This window comes from Miniopterus natalensis, chromosome 4 (assembly GCF_054644295.1).
Source record: "Miniopterus natalensis isolate mMinNat1 chromosome 4, mMinNat1.hap1, whole genome shotgun sequence".
NCBI lineage: Eukaryota > Metazoa > Chordata > Mammalia > Chiroptera > Miniopteridae > Miniopterus > Miniopterus natalensis.
Window position 1 is genome coordinate 14,250,144 of NC_142084.1, and position 20,480 is coordinate 14,270,623.

At 41.9% G+C, this 20,480-nt stretch overlaps 1 protein-coding gene across 2 annotated transcripts in view; it reads right to left on the reverse strand.

Annotated features, from left to right (window-relative positions):
* Positions 1 to 20,480, reverse strand: part of ARHGAP26 (Rho GTPase activating protein 26) — a 401,390-nt gene that overhangs the window by 138,154 nt on the left and 242,756 nt on the right. For both annotated transcript variants that reach the window (XM_087816295.1, XM_087816294.1), the window contains exons 15-17: positions 11,313 to 11,400; positions 9,589 to 9,647; positions 7,993 to 8,098 (exon numbers count right to left, since the gene is read on the reverse strand). In XM_087816295.1, the coding sequence (XP_087672421.1) occupies positions 7,993 to 8,098; positions 9,589 to 9,647; positions 11,313 to 11,400 (253 nt within the window). The remainder of the gene's footprint in view (positions 1 to 7,992; positions 8,099 to 9,588; positions 9,648 to 11,312; positions 11,401 to 20,480) is intronic.

The window sequence follows — 20,480 nt, forward strand, 5'->3', positions numbered from 1 at the left end:
ACCTGCGTGGGCTGCTCTAGCTTAAAGGCCCTTGTTTGCATCCTCTAGGTAAGAACAGATAAAAGAAGACAGCCGGCCTGTCCCCTGGGAGCTCATGACCCAGTAGAAGTGAGAAGATAGGCTCCGGGTAAAGTGCCCTGAATAGTGGGGTGTGATCCATGCAAAACGGGGAGAGTAAGCAAAGGCCACGGGAGTTCAGGAAAGTGAGGGGACAACAGAGGCAGGAAGGGTTCTTGCAGGCAGTGCCACTTAAGCTGAGGCTAAAGAATCAGGCCGATTCTGGCTGCAGAGGCTGGAGAGAGATCATTCCAGACAGAAGAAAATGAGCTGCTAAGGGCAAGAAGGGGGAGCAGGAAAGATGGTGTCTGAGAAATGGTCAAGGGACTATCATGCTTCTACCCAACTAATATTAATGAGTGCCCACTGTGTGCCACACAGTGGGGATGCGATGGTGATCATGAGGGACACAGGACAAAGTTGCAGAGTCAGGAGGGGCCCAGTCCAGTCCAGGCCCTGGAGGCCATATCCAGAGTTTTATCTTAAGAGTGATGGGAAAGCTGCCTTTGAAGTTTTTTAAGCAAGGGAATCACATGTTGAGATTTGCAGCGCTCCAAGTTCCTGGTTCCCGGCTGCAGAGCATGCTTTCTGCCGACTGGAAGGCAGCCAGAGCTCCACCAGCCAGAGCAAGCCGGGAGGGAGGGAGCCTTTGCAAGCAGTCTGGAAAAGAGATGACAGCTTGGACTAAAGGGGACTGATGGAGATGGAGAAAAGTGGCTGGATCTGAGAGATAGCCAAGGGTTAAAATCACCAAAACCATCAGCTCAGGGTAGGAGACGGTGAGGCAGAAGCCAAAGGGGGCTGGAGAACGTGGTCAACGCGGCTCTGTGGGGCTACGAGGCCACCCCGCCAGTGGGCCAGCAGCCACGCGATTCTGCACGGGCAGCAGCGGGAGTCCAGAGGTTACTAGAGAGAAGAAAGGTTCAGGAGCCAGGGAGTATGGCCGAGGGAAGGCTGCCAGAAAAGCTCACAGCTTTCCATCTCAGAAAGCCATCATCTCAAAAGCACTGCTTTCTTTCAAATGTGCTCTGCAAAATTCCACAGCTATTTTGCTTGGACTAATCTTGATGGCAAGGAAATAAGTAGCTCTTCTCATGTGTTCAACAGTTCTTCACCGAGCTGTCTCATCCTCTAGACGTGGGGCAGAAGAAGAAGGGATACTAGAATATCTACAGGATATGTGTTAATGCCAAGTATTCACGCCAGCATCCTTTTATTTTGACCCTTCCTTAAGAACTTCTTCAAGGAATGCTAGTTAACCACCAGGGTCCATCCTCCTCGGTGCCAAGGCCTAGCAATGATTTTCTTTATAACCACAGGCATTTATCCATGAACCCAATTCACTCTGCTTCTAGATCACTGAGGAAATACGAATACATCCTTCTTGATTTGCAGGAATGCCTGGAACTACTCAGACTCCAGTCACAAGAAGGAGAAAACAGCCAAGGCACTATGTGCTCAACCCTCGATAACCTGTGCCGATGGAGTCTACCTACAGGGTGGGAAAAGAGTAGGTTTACAGTTGTACATATGGAAAATAATACAATCACTAACAAATAATAATACACGAATAAACTCTGTGCTTTGCATACTCGCAACTATAAACCTACTTTTGCCCGCCCCACCCTGTGTTTTGATAAGGCCTCACTTGTCTGCCAAGCATTTGCCCCACAATATCCCTTCACGATCGCTGCAATCTACAGGAGTTTGCCCGTTTTGGAAGGCACACGTGTACAAGAAAATCCAAATAAGCATCAGACAACTGGGCAACGAAATAGCAAGGAACCAGTAAGCATCCCCGGGACGAAGGCTGACTTTGCCCTTCACCTCTCTCACCCTTCCCTCCCCGAATCCTGGGGCGTTAGTACATACTGTACCCACGCTGCAGATGCACTCATCTCCCTTCCCAAACTGGCCTTTTTATTCTATATGTCTTGACTGAGTTAGCATGCCATGCGAGGACCATTCGATAGACTTAATGCTCTCTATTAAACGTTCTTTTACCAAGATCTCCTGCAGTAGGCACTGGGGGCTGACTACTCACACCTCTACTTGTATAGCGGTATCTACGCCTCTCGCAAGTGGCCCAGGTAAATCCTGCTTGCTGTAAAATATCACGGTGGTCCCATTTCCCTTGCTGGTGATTGCATCAAACCAGTGAGATGTTATGGGAAGTCTGTGGGAGAACTTCTGGGAAAAGTATCATCAGAGGTCTTAAAAAAAGACTCAAAGAAGAAATACGTAATGTCTTTTCTGCCTCTGGACAACCACTAATGTGGCAAGGATGCAATGCAATATCTTATGACCCTGAGAAGATCTAGCCAACACAATGAGGCTGGCTGTGAGTAGGGCCATGGAAATAACCAGAGTACTTCATGAATGGAGAAATTACCCAGCCCTCAGGGCTGATTTTGTGTAATAAGATGAGAGATTTCCTTATTGTTTAAGTTATTTTGAAGTGGGTTTTCTGTTTCTTGCAGCCCAAAAGCCTCCTAAATGATACAATACCTCTTTGGGGAAGGAAGAAAAGAGCTTAGCCTCTCCAACAACACCCTAGCAACAAAAGAGTAGTTGCTTCAAAAAGGAAAAGAGACTAAGATTTATTTCTCAATATGTGTCTTGGGAAAACCAGCTGTGAAAAGGTATTTTTAATGGCCACTCCTGATGTATGGAGAGCCTTTTGAAATCCTCCCACACAGCACGAACACTGTAATAAAGTTATAATGAGCCACTACGAATGGTATGTGTGGGGATATACAACATACTTGGAGTCATCATAGCATGTAAACACCAGGGAACTACCATGAAATTGGTCTTTATTACTCATCTACTCTGATTTCCTTCCACAGTTATAGGACCAGGAAGTGTTTTCTCCCCCACACTTGATGAAAACACGGAATCACATGCTTGTAAGAGAACTCAGAAAACAAGCTCAAAGAGGTTGAATGGTCTCCACAAGGTCCCATAGCTATCTGGGGGCAATTTTCTTTATTAATAAAAATGCTTTATGTTTGATTTCAAAACAGAGTCATTTGCTGAACACTCAATTTAATGCAAAGTCCAACTGTAAAGACATGGGAAATCAAAACTGGATGCTTTTAGTAATTTAATTATGAAAAGAAAGTCTCCTTTTTGAACTCACTGCTTTGAGCCTCCACTTCCTAGCTCTAAACCTCCTAAATCCCAATCTATTCCTCTCAATACCATTTCTCTCTCCCGGAAAACCCCTGCACAACTAGGTCTGTGGTTCTCAAAAGACTGCATCCTAATGACCTGGGAAATAAACCAACAATGGAGATTCCCAGGCAGAGTCTGATTTAGCCGACCAGGGGTGGAGCCCAGCAATGCCAGTGTGAACTAGCACCCCAGATGAGTCTGTGCTTTGAGGCACATGACCCCAGACTGCATACTAGAGTCCAAATAGAAAATATCTAATTATCAGAGTAGATCTGAGCTGGAACAACAAAAATATGTGCATAGTTGCCTATAATTTTCATGTTCTCTCTGAGGTCTGAAACCAACCCAAGAGCTCCGTGATTTGGATGTGCCGTGGTAATCATATTTGCTTGGAGGTTTGAAGTTTCTATGCCTTCCCCCTTAAGACTGTTCCCCGCCCCCCACGAACGCATTCCTACTTGGGATTAAATCTAAAATGTCTTCATTCTCCCTCCACAGCTAAAGGAAACCAATTTTGGAAAGTGTTTCAAAACAGTACTTTAGAAAAATACACAATACAAAATGTCTTCTCTTTGAACCAGTCGCCTGTGATGCGCAGGGCAAGCACAGCAGGTAATGAGAGAAGTAAACACTGGATTTTCCAGCAGAACCAGCCCTGAAATCAAAACTTAGGAAGGAAGCTGACCGTTAAGTAAGTGGACCAGAGTAACAATAGCTCAGGCATATCCTAGGGTAAGTCTGAACCTGAGAAAACTGGAATGAAATAGACAAACCAACCCCTTGGCCCAAGCTAACTTCCCCTGACTGCTTTATTTTAAAACAGGACAGTGCTGTAAATGAGCATATAGGGTTTAAGTGGAATCTTAGAACTCCACTGGGTGCCAAAGACCTAAATGCATACTCCTTACCAGATTCAGCAGTGCTCATTTGTACCCATCTTCTCCAAGACAGTCTAGATCTAGAGGCTCCAAAGACCGAGCACACAGCATGCTGAGAACTTGAGTCTGTGTGTTCTAACACCAGCTCTGACAGACTCATGTTACAGGCTGGAGAGCTTGACTATTGGTAGATTTCCTAATGGTTAAATGAACAAAGAAATGCCATAGTATCTCATAGAACCTCAAAGAAAATCTACATTAAGTATCAAAGACAATGTGTAATGCTCCAGAAATGCTATAAAACTAATAACGCCAGCAACAAAATTGGAAGGCCAAAAGTCAAGGTCACAGTTGTAACTTGCATATGCCAGTTGTAGGACTCCTTGGGTTGGAGAAAAGGATGGGCTGAATTGAAAGGGGTTGGGAGAGCAGAGAGTGGAACGGGAGGGAGAACGTGAACCATCCACCTGGGCAGCTCAACTGTTCAAAATACACCTTAGGGTTTTCTGTCATTTTTTTCTTTAAAGATTCCTAACAATCCTCAGGGTATTTTAAAAATGGAAAAATTCAGTAATGGCTCTACTGGATCACCATTTACTCTTGGTCTCTCTCAGTGCAACTAAGATCTCATCACAAATGCTTTCAGCTGGTTCCTAAATTGTCTCCTCCAGCTCCTGCCAGCAGGCTTGGAGACCTCCCTAAGACCCAGTGACCATAGAGTAGTTAGGAGCATCCCCACACAGGGTTGGCTGAGTATGTACCTGGAACTTCCTCTGTTTTGGTGCAGGCCCTTCAAGTGCACAAAGGTTTGCAACTAAGATCTAAACCAGCTTATCTGTTTAACAAATGCCTGGCCTGGATTGTATGGAACAGGCACCTCGGAGCATCTGAAGTTACTTTTTAAAGCCCAGTTCCCATTATTTTAAACACGGATCATCAGGATTCTTTTGGGGCCATTCTCCTTGCAAACTTGCATATTCTCTGCTTTGCTCTGTTTTTGAACATAAATAAATTGCCCCAATTTCACCGTGGGGGTCAGGGACCCCACATCAACAAACAATTCTCAGGATACTAGCAAGGTATCCAAGAATTCAACTCAATTCTGACACTGTTTACATGCAGATAGCATCAGATTCCACAAGACTGCCCCCCACCCCAACACACACACACACACACACACACACACACACACACACACACACACACACACACTTCAGATGCCAGATGCAACCCCAGGGCACAAGCCCAGGTTACCTGTGCTTTTTCTTTTCTTTTTTTAAAAATAGATCTTTATTGATTTCAGACAGAGAGTATGGGAGAGGGAGAAAGAGGACTAAAACATCAATGATGAGAGAGTCAGCACTGATAGGCTGCCTCCTGCACGACGCCCCAACTGGGGATCGAGCCCACAACCAGAGTATGTGCCCTGACCGGGAATTGAACTGCAATCTCCTGGATCCTAGGTCAATGTTCAGGCGCTGAGCAATGCCCGGCCGGGCTACCTGTGCTCTTGAACTGGGCACTGACTGGAGGTTCCAACAACCCCTTTCAACTCAGAATGCCAATCCCAAATCCAGGTTGTCACCTCTACTTTTGACCCACTGGCTATATATCAGAAGTTCCCACAATACCCTCCTTGGGTTCTACTAATTTTCTAGAAAGGCTCACAGCACTCAGAGAAACATGCTACTTACTAGATCACTGGTTTATTTTAAAAGGACAGAATTCAGGAACAGCCAGGTGGAAGAGATGCAGAGGGCAAGGTATGTGGGAAGGAGTGCAGAGCTTCCAAGCCCTCTTCAGGGCACCACGCCCCCAGCGTCTCCATGTGTTCACCAACCCCGAAGCTCTCTGAAACCATCCTCTTGGGATTTTATGGAGTTTTCTTTACACAGTCACAGCATTGGCCATTGGCAACTGATTCAACTTCCAGCCTCTCTCCCCTCCCCACAGGTTGTGAGTGGGGTGGGGGATGCAGGACTGAAACTTCCATCCCTCTAATCACATGGTTGGTTCCATTGGCAACCAGCCCCCTTCCTTAGGCGCTTTCCAAAAGTCACGTCATTAACATAACAAAAGACACCTTTTCAATGTCAACACTTAGGAAATTCCAAGGGTTGGGGAGATGTGAGCCAGGAATTGTGGATTAAGACCAAATATATATCAGAAATACATTTTGGTCACCTTAATGGCCAAATACATATTTCTTATAAACCATAGTATTGCAATACAGTTCTGATACTGCATGGCAAGGAAAACATTTGACCAATAATAGAGCAACCTTTGACTACCCAATTGCTTCTCACCACATGCAAATCATTTCTTGTTTCTTCAAGCTTAGACCTGTGGGAGTCTTTATGGTAACATATATACTCTCTCTCCAAAAGGGATTATCAAGTGCTTGGTATAAATATGAAAACAAACCATCATAATCTCCCTCAGCAAAGTATCAACTTATACCAAAAACATGACTTAAGGTCATGAACAATTGTGGGAAAGGGCCAAATTTACAACACATCAGTTCAAAGAACACAGGACTTAACAATTTAGGTTAACTGGTAGACTCTGTCTTGTCTTATGCTCCAGTCTCCAGTCAAGAACACTCATAAAAATCAATGGAAGGTTAGAACATACACACATGCAGTAACTGATACAACAAGGAAAGGCAACAAGGCCATTCTGAAAAAGATCAAGCAACAGTCAACACACGGAAATCCAAAACCATTCCAAGAGTATAAATATTCCTAGCCGGAAAATCAAGCCCCCACTGAATGCTTTGATTATCTCAAAGGGCAAGTGGGCATTTGCCAAAGATAATTCCCTTATTCTCTATACTTCTTCAAAGGCTTTAATACATGTGAATTCATTTTTATTTTTATTTTTTGGTAAATATATCTTTATTGATTTCAGAGAGAAAGGGAGAGGGGGAGAGAGAGATAGAAACATCAATGATGAGAGAGTCATTGATCGGCTGCAGCCCGCAACCCGGGCATGTGTCCCAACAGGGAATCGAACCCCGATCTCCCGGGTCCTAGGTCGACGCTCAACTGCTGAGCCACACCCGGCTGGGCTACGTGTCACTTTAAAAATCACTGACACTGTAGATAAAAGGGAGCCTACTAGCCATATTTGACAAATGAAGAAATCAGGAATTAAGAAGTCACTGGTTGTCCAGGGCTGGTTAAGTGGCTTGTTAAGAACAGAGTCAACTCTTGCCCCGATGGTGAGGCTCAGTGGTTGAGCGTCGCCTATGAACCAGGAGGTCATGGTGCGATACCCCATCAGGGCACACACCCAGGTTGCAGGCTCGGGTTTAGTCCCCAGTAAGGGGTGGGCAGGAGGCGCCCAATCAATGACCGTCTCTCATCATTGATGTTTCTATCTCTTGCTCCCTCTTCCTGAAATAGAAAACAAACAAAACAAAACAAAACATGTCTCCCCCCCCGACAAAAGAACAGAGTCAACTCTAGAATCTAAGCCTTTTTACTTCAAACCTAAGGTCTGTAAACCCACAACATATTCCTGTTCGCCTGTGATCGGCACAAGAACATGTAACTCCTAAAAATTCTGCTTGGTGACCTGGTATCATGGATGACATACTTGTTTGCCCTTGGTCCTCACAAGAGCAAAGCCCTGCCCTGAAAACTCTGTCTGGTGGCCTGGTTCATGGGACACTTCCTGGCCCACTTTCAAAGACCATCTGGCACTGGCTGTTGTTATCCACTGCAGTTAACATTTCACACATTTCTTTCCTAAGCGTCTAGCATACCTGATGCAATAGTGGGGGAGGCAAACATAAGCAGAACTGAGACCAGCTTTAGTGCTAAGATAAGAACTTTCTAGGGCTGAGAAAAGAGCCAGCAATCAGTCATAAACCTACTTTGCCAAATGGTTCATGAGCAGCTGTAACATCTGCCTGTTTTTCTCCGGAAGCCGATGAACAAGGCTGTGGATTTCAGAGACCCGAGACTCCTGATTCTCCAGCTCTGCAAAAGTAGGAGGGAGGTAACACTTGATCAGTGTCGCAGCTAAATCAGTTTGCAAGACAGAAATCAAAGGAAGACAAAGGTTGGGCACTGACACACTGAGGATCTCTCAAAGGGTTAAGATCCTGCTCTGTGTCCTCATGATGAGGATCTACAAGTGCTTTTAATGGTGTTTTCTGTACCAGAGTTCACTGAAAAAAATGGCCGTCAGAAAAATCAGGCCAAAACGCTGACGTGATAAAATGGAGCCAGTCAGCTGCACACTTGGAGCAGGGACAAGCTGGGAGCAGCTGACTCCCTGGAGGGACAGCTTCGTTTCAAGGAAAGAAGGAACTTCATGCGCTTGGTAAGTGGTAAACACATTGCACATGAACAACATTGCAAGGGTCTCAAATATCAAAATAGCACCTAACACAGCATCAGAGAAACCAAAGGAAATGTCCAGTTATTCTCAAACCACATGTGACAGCCAGCGTGGTACACAAGAAAGAAATGGCACGTATGCGTGTGAATCTTGCTGTCAACCTGTAACCTAAATCATGGCCTGCCGTATTCTCTTGGTTGAACTTGGGCAAGTGGCTCCAGTTCTCTGGGAAGCAGAAGAATGGTACTCACTGAACCTATTTATAGGACTGATGTGAGGTTTAATTAGAGAATGGTTGCTATGGGTTTGGAATTTCTCTGAGAAAAAAATCACATAAACACTATCTTCACTCCTAGCTTTCTCCCATGCCTTTCTCCTCCCTGTCTGAAGGGGGAAACTATGAGTAGCTAAGGCCACCAGAACACTAGTTGCTACTAAATTAGGCCAGTAGCAGCTACCACGGTAAACAAACTCTGAAGGCTCAAAGGAAGAGGGGAGAGGCACAGGCTATGGGCATAATAGCCTTGGGGTTTCATGCCAGATTTCAATCTAATAGAGAATCTTACTGCCCCACAGGAGGCCTGCCCCACGTAGACAGATTCCAGTACACTTCGGGTAGCTTGCACCTAATCCCTATGTATTTTAATACCAGTTATATGACGCCAGGGACCTGGATGATACGGATGAAGAATGACCAGAGGCTGAAGTGGAGGTCAGGACAGAACGCGGACTGGGAAGTTACACGGATGGTGCTGCTCTCAGGGAAACACTCCCAAAGCTCTATTTAGGTAACGTGCAAAGTTTGATTCATTCTGCAAAATGCTGCTCAAGGGCTAGGGAAAACCCAAGGAGTCAGAACTCCAATAATCATAATTAGAAGGGTAAACCCCCTCTTCTCTCCTCTCCCCACCCCAAAACCACTCTTGGGAAGTTTCTCTCCTCTGCTGTACACTCAGCCCAGTAGCGAGGCCCTCGGCAATCCCGACTTGGTTTCGTTTTCAATTCTGGGTTGAACTCCTGAGTGTGTGCCTGGGTTAGATAATATTTATTTTGGAATATTGACTGTTCTTTGAAATAGAAAAATCTATTCCCTTCCCCTTAAAACTGTGACAAAAAGAAAACTTACTTGCTGCCTTGATGAAACTTCTTTGAAACTGGTACATCATGAGTGGTCCTGGAAGCATTCTGGAATAAAAGGTTATGTACTAGTTAGCTTCATCAAAACAGTCATATTCTCTCTAACTAGCAGTCTGGAGGCTGCCAAACTGTATTACATCTCTCAAGACAAAGATCACAGGGAAACAAGAGCAACTCAGCTTAGTCCAATTTAGAGTTTCCCTTTTGCAAGGCTCTGAGATTTTCCCTGAGATTTTCATTCTCTCTCCTTTTTAAGGGAATGGATACAACTGTTTCGTAGTCACAACTTCAAAAGTACTGATGCAAAAGTCTAGCACAAACGAAGAGATTTCCTTTCAGTCAGTGACTCATCCATCAACAAGAGCATTTTAAAATATGCCTGAGAAACAGGCAACTAGCTAAACATCTGCAAAAATCTGTATTTAACTCTCATCTTCCCAGCACCTTGTTATTATAATCAATTCATCCATAAATGCCACAGAGACTTTTTGTAGGTGTTTGTGTGGCAAATTCACTGTGGAGTTCTGCTCAGGAATGCCAAAGGGCTAGAACCCCTAACACGAGACATGAAGCAATCGAATTTTGCCTGCTAATTTCTGAAAATATGTTTTTTACTTACTGCTTATTAGCAAATCACTACCAACATGTAAAAAGTGCTAAATGCAAACCTCTACAATATGGTTTTGTGTAAACTACAGTGGCAGCACTGAGGATATGAGTATGTAATGAATATGTTAAACTGTAAACTTGAGGTTTTGCTGCTAGTCCAAATAATAAGCTTCTCAACAGACTATACATTGGCTCAGGTTTTATTTTATTCTCATCGAATCGCCTAATTCAATCTGTAGTCATCATTTGCATTACATCTTATCCTTGACTTCAAGATCCTTCCATCAATTCCCCAAAAGCAAAAAAAACAACAAAACCCGGCACCCCCAATTCCTTTTCTGTGGCTTTCCTCCTTTGAGTCTGAGCCAAGGGGATCTTCACGACAGCTGTACAAATGCTTATGCAATCTATGACGACAGTCCTTGTTTAGGACTAGACACCCCACCTTCCTGTGTAAGAACTACAATATGCCCGCCCTTCAAGTCCAGCATAAACTTCAATCTATTCCTGAAACTGAGACTCGGGCAGCTAGTCAATCACCCATTCCCTTAATAAACGAGGGAGGAGTAGAGAGGTAGCAGTAATACTTCATATATTACTACAGGAAAATAGTCTCTTCCCCAATAAAGTGATATTTTCCAATCTAAGCTGAAGGAGTGAACAAGGAGTTCCATTAAGTTCTCATTTTTAAGGATCAATGTCAGGAACATATTCAATCTGCAATGCACAAGTCTGTGGAAATACACAGGGTATGGAATCTTGTATTTGCAAAAGAATGAGATGAGATTCTTATTTTCTTAATAGAGTATCCAGGGATTTCAGGAAATACTATATTTTAGGTTCTGTTAAAGGCTGTTAGAGTAGCTTCTCATAAAAAACAAAGCTTCCTAAATCACCCCTGGCACTACTGCACAATGGCAACCCATCAACTATGGATGATTTACAATCGGATTGACCAGCTGAGCTAACTGCACCCACACATAAGCTATTTCCACATCTCAGACACCCACCCAACAGCTCTCTGGAGGCTGAAAATAAAAGTGCTTTCTTCCTGATGGCCTGATAACAAGCTGGCGCTCTGCCCTGCTCATGGAAAGTCCCTACCTCAGGTAGGTCTTCAGAGCACTGGTGATGGTCTTGATCTCCCACTCCGCGCAGATATCTGTTTCTGTTTCGGAAGCTGTTTTGGGGTCTAAAACGAAGAAACAACAATGTGTGAAGCAGCGCAGAACATACAGCTAAAAAACAAGCACACATGAAAGCATTCAGCCTCACTACTAACCAAAGAAATCCAAATTAAAACAAAATGACACCTATTTTTTACCTAATGGGTTAGGAAAATGTTTAAAAATCTAAATGTCTATTGCTGGCAAGAATGCAGTGAAAACATTCCTCTTGTAATCTGCTGGAGGCAGTAGAAATAAATGCAGCCGTTTTGAAAAGCAATTTGGCAACAGGTATCAAGAGTCATAAAAATGTTTATGTCCTTTGAACTGGTAATCCCACTTCACACAATCTATCTTTAGGAAATAAGATAAGACATGAGAAAAGTTAAATACCCACAAAATGTTTAGCACACACTATTCTTTTTTAACAGTAGAAAAAAATGTAAAAAGAAAGAACCAAAAGATCCAATAATAGAAAAATGATTAAGTTAATTAAGGTAGACCTACTTAAAGGAATATTATGTTGCTTTTCCATGATCATGACGGCATCGAGCAATATGGAAAATGCCTGGATTATCAGGTAATAAACACAAACACTTCAGGCCAGAAGGGAATGGCATGAAGTTCTCAAAGTAATGAACAGCAAGAACCCAAAATCAAGACTGCTCTATCCCACAAGGCTATCATTTAAAATTGAAGGTGAAATAAAGAGCTTCCCAGACAAAAGAAAGCTAAAGGAGTTCAGTACCATCAAACCAGCATTGCAAGAAATGTGAGAAGGACTGCTTTAAGAAGTAGAAGAAATATAGAGAGTAAGGCACATCGACATAAAGGGGAAAAATGGCATTAAGCAAGTACATATCAATAATAACTTTAAATGTAAACAGATTAAATGCTCCGATCAAAGGGCATAGGGTAGCTGAGTGGAAAAGAAAACGTGACCCATATATATGCTGTCTACAAGAGACCCACCTCAGAACAAAGGATTCACAAAGGCTGAAAGTGAAGGGGTGAAAAAAAATATTCCATGCAAATGGAAATGAAAAAAAAAAAAAGCTGGAGTAGCAGTACTTATTTCTGACAAAATAGACTTCAAAATAAAGACCATAACAAGAGATAAAGAAGGTTACTACATAATACTAAAGGGATCGATCCAACAGGAGGAAATAACCCTTATAAATATATATGCTCCCAGTATAGGAGCACCTAAATATGCGTGCGTGTGTGTGTGTGTGTGTGTGTGTGTGTGTATAAAGGTGTACTTTAAGGGTGAGATCGACAGCAACACAATCACACTGGGGGACTTTAACACCCCACTGTCACCACTGGATAGATCATCCAGACAAAAGATCAACAAGGAAACGGAGACCTTAAATGACATATTAGATCAGATGGATTTAATTGATATTACAGAACGTTTCATCCCAAAGCAGCAGAATATACATTCTTCTCAAGTGCACATGGGAAATTCCCAAAAACAGACCACATGTTAGACCATAAAGCAAGTCTCTACAAGTTCAAGAAGACTGAAATCATATCAAACATCTTCCCAGATAACAATGGCATGAAACTAGAAATCAACCACTATAAAAAAACTCAAAAATATTCAAACACATGGAGGCTACATAGCATGTTATTAAACAATGAATGGGTTACCAATGAGATCAAGGAAGAAATCAAAAACTTCCTGGAAAAAAACAAAAATGAACAGACAACAACCCAAAATCTATGGGACACAGCAAAAGCAGTCCTGAGAGGAAAGTTCATGGCATTACAGGCATACCTTAAGAAACAAGAAAAAGCTCTATAAACCATCTAACACAATAACTAAAAGAATTAGAAAGAGAAGAGCAAGAAAATCCCCAAGGAAACAGAAGGAAGGAAATAATCAAGATCAGAGCAGAAATTAATGACATAGAATCTGAAAAAACAATACCAAAAATCAATGAAACCAAGAGCTGGTTCTTTAAAAAGATAAATAAATTTGATGCACCTTTAGCCATACCAGAAAACAAAGAGAGAGGACCCAAATAAATTAAACCAGAAATGAAAGAAGTGATATAACAACTGACCCAAGAGAAATACAAAGGATTGTAAGAAAATACTATGAACAACTAAATGCCAACAAACTGGACAACCTGGGTGAAATGGACAAATTCCTAGAAGCATACAATCTTCCAAAGCTAAATCAAGAAGAGGCAGAAAACCTGAATAGGCCAATAACAACTAATGAAATTGAAGCAGTAATCAAAACACTCCCAGCAAACAAAAGTCCTGGACCAGATGGATTTACAGGTGAGTTTTAACAAACATTCAAAGAAGAATTAACACATTTTCTCCTCAAATTGTTCCAGAAAAATCAAGGGGAGGGAAGATTCCCAAGCTCTTTTCACGAGGCCAACATTATTTGAATCCCAAAACCAGATAAAGACACTACAAAGAAAGAAAGTTATAGGCCAATATCCCAGAAGAACATAGATGTTAAAATCCTCAACAAAATATTAGCAAACAGGATCCAGCAATACATTAAAAAGATCATACACCATGACCAAGTGGGATTTATTCTGGGGATGCAAGGCTGGTATAATATTCACAAATCAATAAATATGATACATCATATAAACAAAATGACAAAATCCAGCATACATTTTTGATAAAAACTCTCAGCAAAGTGGGAATAGGAGGAATATGCCTCAACATAATAAAGGCCATATATGACAAACCTACAGCCAACATCATATTCAATGGTCAAAAACTAAAACCATTTCCCTTAAAAACAGAAACAAGACAAGGCTGTCCACTTTCACCACTTTTATTCAACATAGTACTGGAAGTCCTTGCCATAGCCATCAGACAGGAAGAAAACATAAAAGGTATCCAAATTGAAAAGGAGGAAATAAAATTGTCATTATTCGCAGATGACATGATATTGTACATAAAAAACCCTAAAGACTCCACCAAAGTACTACTAGATTTGACAAATGAATTCGGCAAGGTAGCTGGACACAAAATTAACATCCAAAAATCGACAGCATTTTTATATAACAACAATGAACTCTCAGAAAGAGAAACAAAACAAAACAAAAATACCATTTACCATTGCAACTAAAAAAATAAGATACCTAGGAATAAACTCAATCAAGGATGTAAAAGATCTGCACTCAGAAAACTACAGGACACTGAAAAAAGAAATAGAAGAAGATATAAACAAGTGGAAGAATATACAATGTTCATGGATTGGAAGAATTAATATCATTAAAATGCCCATACTACCCAAAGCAATCTATAGATTCAATGCATTCCTATTAAAATACCACAGCATATTTCAAAGAGCTAGAACAAATATTCCAAACATTTATATGGAACCAAAAAAGACCCCAAATAGGCTGCAGAAATCTTAAAAAAGAAGAACAGAGGTGGAGGAATCACTTTACCAGATATTAAACTATACTACAAAGCCACTGTAATCCAAACAGCCTGGTATTGGTACAACAAGACATATAGGTCAATGGAAAAGAACAGAGACCCCAAAAATAGACCCATGCCATTATGGTCAATTAATATTTGACAGAGGCAAGAGCATACAATAAAGACAGTCTCTTCAATAAATGGTGTCGGGAAAATTGGGCAGGTACATGCAAAAAAAATGAAACTAGATCATCAACTTACTCCATACACAAGAATAAATTCAAAATGAATAAAAGATTTAAATGTAAGTTGCAAAACCGTAAAAATCCTGAAAGAAAACCTAGGCAGTAAAGTCACATACATCTCACATAGTGGAATTTTCACTGATATATCTCCTAGGGCAAGAGAAACAAAGGAAAAAATAAACAAATGGGACTACATCAAACTGAAAAGCTTCTGCACAGCAAAAGAAAACATCCTCAAAATACAAAGGAACCTCATGGTATGGGAGAACATATTTGCCAAAGACATATCTGATAAGGGGCTAATTTCCAAAGTGTACAAAGAACTTATACTACTCAACAAGAGGAAGACAAACCACCCAATTAAAAAATGGACAAAGAACCTGAATAGACACTTCTCCAAAGAGGACATACGGATGGCCAAGAGACATATGAGAAAATGCTCAACATCGCTAACATCAGAGAGATGCAAATTAAAACCACAATGAGGTATCACCTCACACCTGTCAGAAAGGCTACCATCAACAAATCAACAAAAACAAGTGCTGGTGAGGATGTGGAGAGAGGGGCACCCTAGTACACTGCTGGTGGGAATGCAGACTGGTTGCAGCCACTATGGAAAACAGTATGGCGGTTCCTCAAAAAATTAAAAATGGAGCTGCCTTTTGACCCAGTGATCCCACTTCTAGGAATATATCCTAAGAATCCTGAAACACTAATCAGAAAGAACTTATACACCCCTATGTTCACAGCAGCACAGTTTGCAATAGCTAAGATCTGGAAACAGCCCAAAAGCCCATCAGTAGGTGAGTGGATAAAAAAGCTGTGGGACATTCATACCATGGAATACTATGCAGCTGTAAAGAAGAAGGATCTCGTACTCTTTGGGACAGCATGGAGGGACATGAAGAATATTATGCTAAGCAAAATAAGCCAGTCAGAGAAAGACAAATATCACATAATCTCACTTATTTGTGGAATCTAAAGAACATAATAAACTGATGAACAAAACAGATTCAGTGACACAGAAGCATGGAACAGACTAAGGGATCTCAGAGGGAAGGTAGGAGTGGGTGGGGAGAGATTAACCAAAGAATTTATATGCATATATGCATAACCCATGGACACAGGCAATAGTGTGGTGAAGGCCTGGGGCAGGGAGTGGGTGCAGGATGGAAGGGGTCAATGAGGTAAAAAGGGGACATCTGTAATACTTTCAACAATAAAGGTAAATTTTAAAAAAAAGAAACCTTAAAACTACACTGTTCCAATATTGGTTTGCTATTACCCTTTACAAATGTAATGATTTTATGTTATGTCTTAGAAAAATACACACATTACTTGGAATATGTTTCAATCTTTGAAGAAAGACACAAGAGAAGTCTTGTGCAGGATGCTCATATTGTCTATGAAGTATTATAATGTAATGATATTTACAGAAGGTGCATGCTACTACATTGTTTACATAGTAGGTGTTTCATTTAGTGATCATAATTGTGCTAAAAACAGTGTTTCACATCTGTATTCTGTACATCTTCATAGGTGTGTTCAGAAACTTAACTCCAGTTTTAAACATTTTCAGGTGAAGTGCAACACTAAAACTACACTCTTCTACACAGTTTTTGCTATTACCATGTACAAATGTACTGAATTAATGTTATGTCATAAACTAATTTGTGCATTAACTATCTGGAACATATTCAATTAAATCTTTGATAATAGGTAAAAAAAAAAAGAAACATGTAGCAAAAAAAAATCAAGATTTAAAAGCTTGAGTAATTTATACGAACAAAAGTTAAATGAAAATACTCTAAAATTAAAATAGTGGCTGGGTCAGAGTGGTAGAATTATGATTTTTCTGTTTTCTAAAGTATGACTTGATTCCATTACTTTTATATATATATTTTAAATTGCCTTAAGCCAAGAAATGCAATGAGAGCCCCCAGAATTATGTCGGCTCCTGATCATGACCTTTGTCCTTCTTGCGTGGGCTTTTAAACAAATGAGTGTATTTTAAATGAGTGTGTACTATTTTTAAAAAGATAATGCTTGTAGTCTTCCTGAGCTGCACACAGACAGGTGAGAAAAAGAGGCAGAGGTGGGGAATGTGACCTGCTTCACAAACCTGCAGACCTCCCCACGGGCAAGCGGCTGGCAGTGGAGACTTCCAGTGCCTCGGAGGACAATCCAGCTTCCTCAACCTAATCCTCGCGCCTCCCAGCGCCACTCCCTTCTCTTCCTGCACAGCACCTCTTTTCAGCTGGACTGCTCCTCTTTTCTCCCACCTACTCCAAGGGTTCAGGTAGGGCCCGCCCTTCCCGGGTGGGGAGTGGGACTCAGGACAGAGCAATCAACGAGCAGCACCTCTCTGGACCCCGGGACTGGTTCAGGGATGGCCCAAGACCTGTGCATATATTACTTTAACTGAGAAAGTAATATATGCACATGGTAAAAAAAATATTCAAGCAAAGCAAATAGATATGCATTAAACGATGAGCCTTTCCTTTGAATGAGAGTGAACTTCCCAGCTTTTCCAGGAGATAGCGGAAAGGACATCTGCTATTTCCAGCTTGGTTTGCATCTGGAAGGATTTGCAACTGCTCTAAATACCAACACACTGAGCCTGAGAGTGAAAGCAAAGATGAGAGAAGCAGAAAAAGTGGGTCTGAAGACATGGTTGAGCCCTCGTACCTCTCCGTGCCTTTGTAATCATGGGAGCCAAAAAATGCCCTTTTTCCTTAAGCCGGTTGAGGTCAGGTGTTCTGTTTTGCTTATAATCCCAAGAGATCTAAATGATACAGCAGGAAACAGAGACAGCCACTGGGGCTGGCTCTTTCTGGACAGTCTCTAAGAAGAAAGGGCCAACGGCCTTCCAGCTGGAAAGCGGAATGAGCCCCAAGCGGGCACTGGAAGGAGCTGCTTTCATCCGAGGGGGAGGAGGCCAAGTTGGCGTGAGTGGCTTAAGGATTTAGGCTCTAATCCCCAGGAGAAGGCACAAATCCAGCCGGTACCTCCTGCTCTTAGTATGTTCCCCTGACACACGAGAGAAGGAAGGGCCCAGCTCATAAGAAGTGTGGCTCCTAAAGGTAGCACATCTATGTGTTTGCAGGTGACCCTGGGCACTAATGAACTCTGTTGTGTTACATAAAACAAACAAGAAAGAAAGAACCCGAAGAGCATGATTTTATTTCTAGGCCCCACACAACGGTAAACTCCACTGAGTTTTATCAGAGCACATGTCTGAAAACTGAACAAAGTGTGATTTTTCCAAGTATCCAAAACCTCTGCAGCTTTAATTCTTTCCTTGCTTTGTCATCTCACATTCCCTTAATGGTTTCTTCCTGCATTAGTGTAAGTACCAAAACACTCTGCTTAGCATGACCTCTTCCCCTCGGTGACCAAGACGCATGGAGAGCTGCCACACTGCCTGGTTTCTGGATGCGGGACAAATGTTACTGTACATTTTTCTGAGGAACAAACCAACTTCTGCCCAAGAAGAGTGAACATGACACTAAACAAGCAGTAGTTGGCAGGTCTGGGAGTCGTGAACTGTTCCATGAACCACATTTAGCAGGCTAATGATTAGCTTCCACTTCTTTGGGCTCTGTAAACACAGGAATATTGTGTAACATTACAGAGAGAAGAGTCGCATAATTACACCGGCTAAAGGGCTTTTTATAGCACTGATGAGGTGAGGCTCATAACTTGAGCATGTCCATTTAAATTCATCTAATATCTCAACTAAACTGAAGACAGCCTCCCAAGCTACCTCATTTTCAGAAAGTGCAGCCGATTTCCACACCTCCCTACAGATGCTCCACTCACTTACAGAAGCTTCCTGGTAGTTTCTGAACAAGAGACAGAGACATAAGGCAAAATTTTCTTCAGCACTCAGTGCTTTTCTCCCCACCATGTCACTTGCCCATTGCAGTGCTCAGTAAAGCTGACCCAAGCTAGAGGAGCAGAGCCATGAGCACAAAGGCATCGTGCAGGTAAAGCAAATGAATGGGTTTCCTCTCCCGCCTACTCCCACCTGAATTTGGAAAAACAGGGAGACAGACCCTGGAAGCAGTGTTCACAAAGGGAGTGGTCTTAGGACTGTCACACTGGGTCAGCCCCCAGATCCATCTGGTCCACTGCTGTGTTGCCGACAAGACACCAGGGACCTTCTGGAGGAAATGATGAGAAAAGTCACCTACATACTCCTATATTTCCTAATAACACATTATTATGTATGCAAATTAAAAAATTTTTCTTTAACTGAGAAAGTAATATATGCACATGGTAAAAAAAATATTCAAGCAAAACAAATAGATATGCATTAAACGGTGAGCCTTTCCTTTGCTAGAGGCAACTGCTAATATCAGCTTTATGTGTGTGTGTGCTCTAACACTGTAAGCAAAAACAAGCAAAATATGAGTACATGCAGTTTAAAAAAAAAATGTTTTTATTGATTTGAGAGAGGAAGGAAGAAGGGGAGAGAGAGAGAAACATCGATTGGTTGCCTCACATACGCACCCTCACCGGGGACGAACTCCCAACCTGGGCATGTGCCCTGACGAGGAAGTGAACCGGTGACCTTTCGGTGCATGGGACAGTGCTCCACCAACTGAGCCACACTGGCCAGGGCTTTACAGCTTTTTAAAAACACAGTAGAACACTACACACGTCACTCTGTGGGCTGCAATTTTCTTTGAACAATATCTTAAGAAATTGTTCCATATCAGCACACAAATATCTACCTCACAGTACTTCACTGCACCATAGTGAAATGTCCCATTCATGAAAATTAAGGTTGTTCCCTGGTTTGGCTATAATGAACATGATATTTTTACATGTCTTAACTGTAGCAGAAATTCCCCAAAGTGGAATTTCTGGGGCAAAAAGTCTATGCATTTAAAATTTTGAAATATATTGCTCACTTGCCTCTCAGAGGTTGTATTTAAGTATGAGGATGACCCCTTCCCCAAAGCTTGACATCCTATAATCAAACACTTTGATCTTAGCTAATCTGATAGGTTCAAAAAATAGGTTATCTGACTGTTCTAATTTGTATTTTTTAATGAGGAGGAAGGTTGAGAATCATCTCCTATGTTTAAAGTTAAATCACCGCAATCAAAATATAAGAAATCCCTCCCCCAAATCAGCCTGTTCCCCTCTTATAGTCAATCCCTTCCCTCTAACTCCAGCCCCTGGCACCCACATTCACATACACGGTACTTCTGAAATCCATTCAGGCTGTTGAAGGCACCAGGAGTTCAACCCTCTTATTACTGGGTAGCATCCAATTTTCGGGCTATGCCACGATTTGTGTATCTATCTATTCACTAGCTGATGGCATTGATGCTGTTTCCAATTATTGGCTATAATGAATAAAGCTGCTATAAATATTTCAGTGCAGGTCTTTATGTGGACTATATTTTCATCTCTTAGGTAAATACCGAGCAGTGTAACTA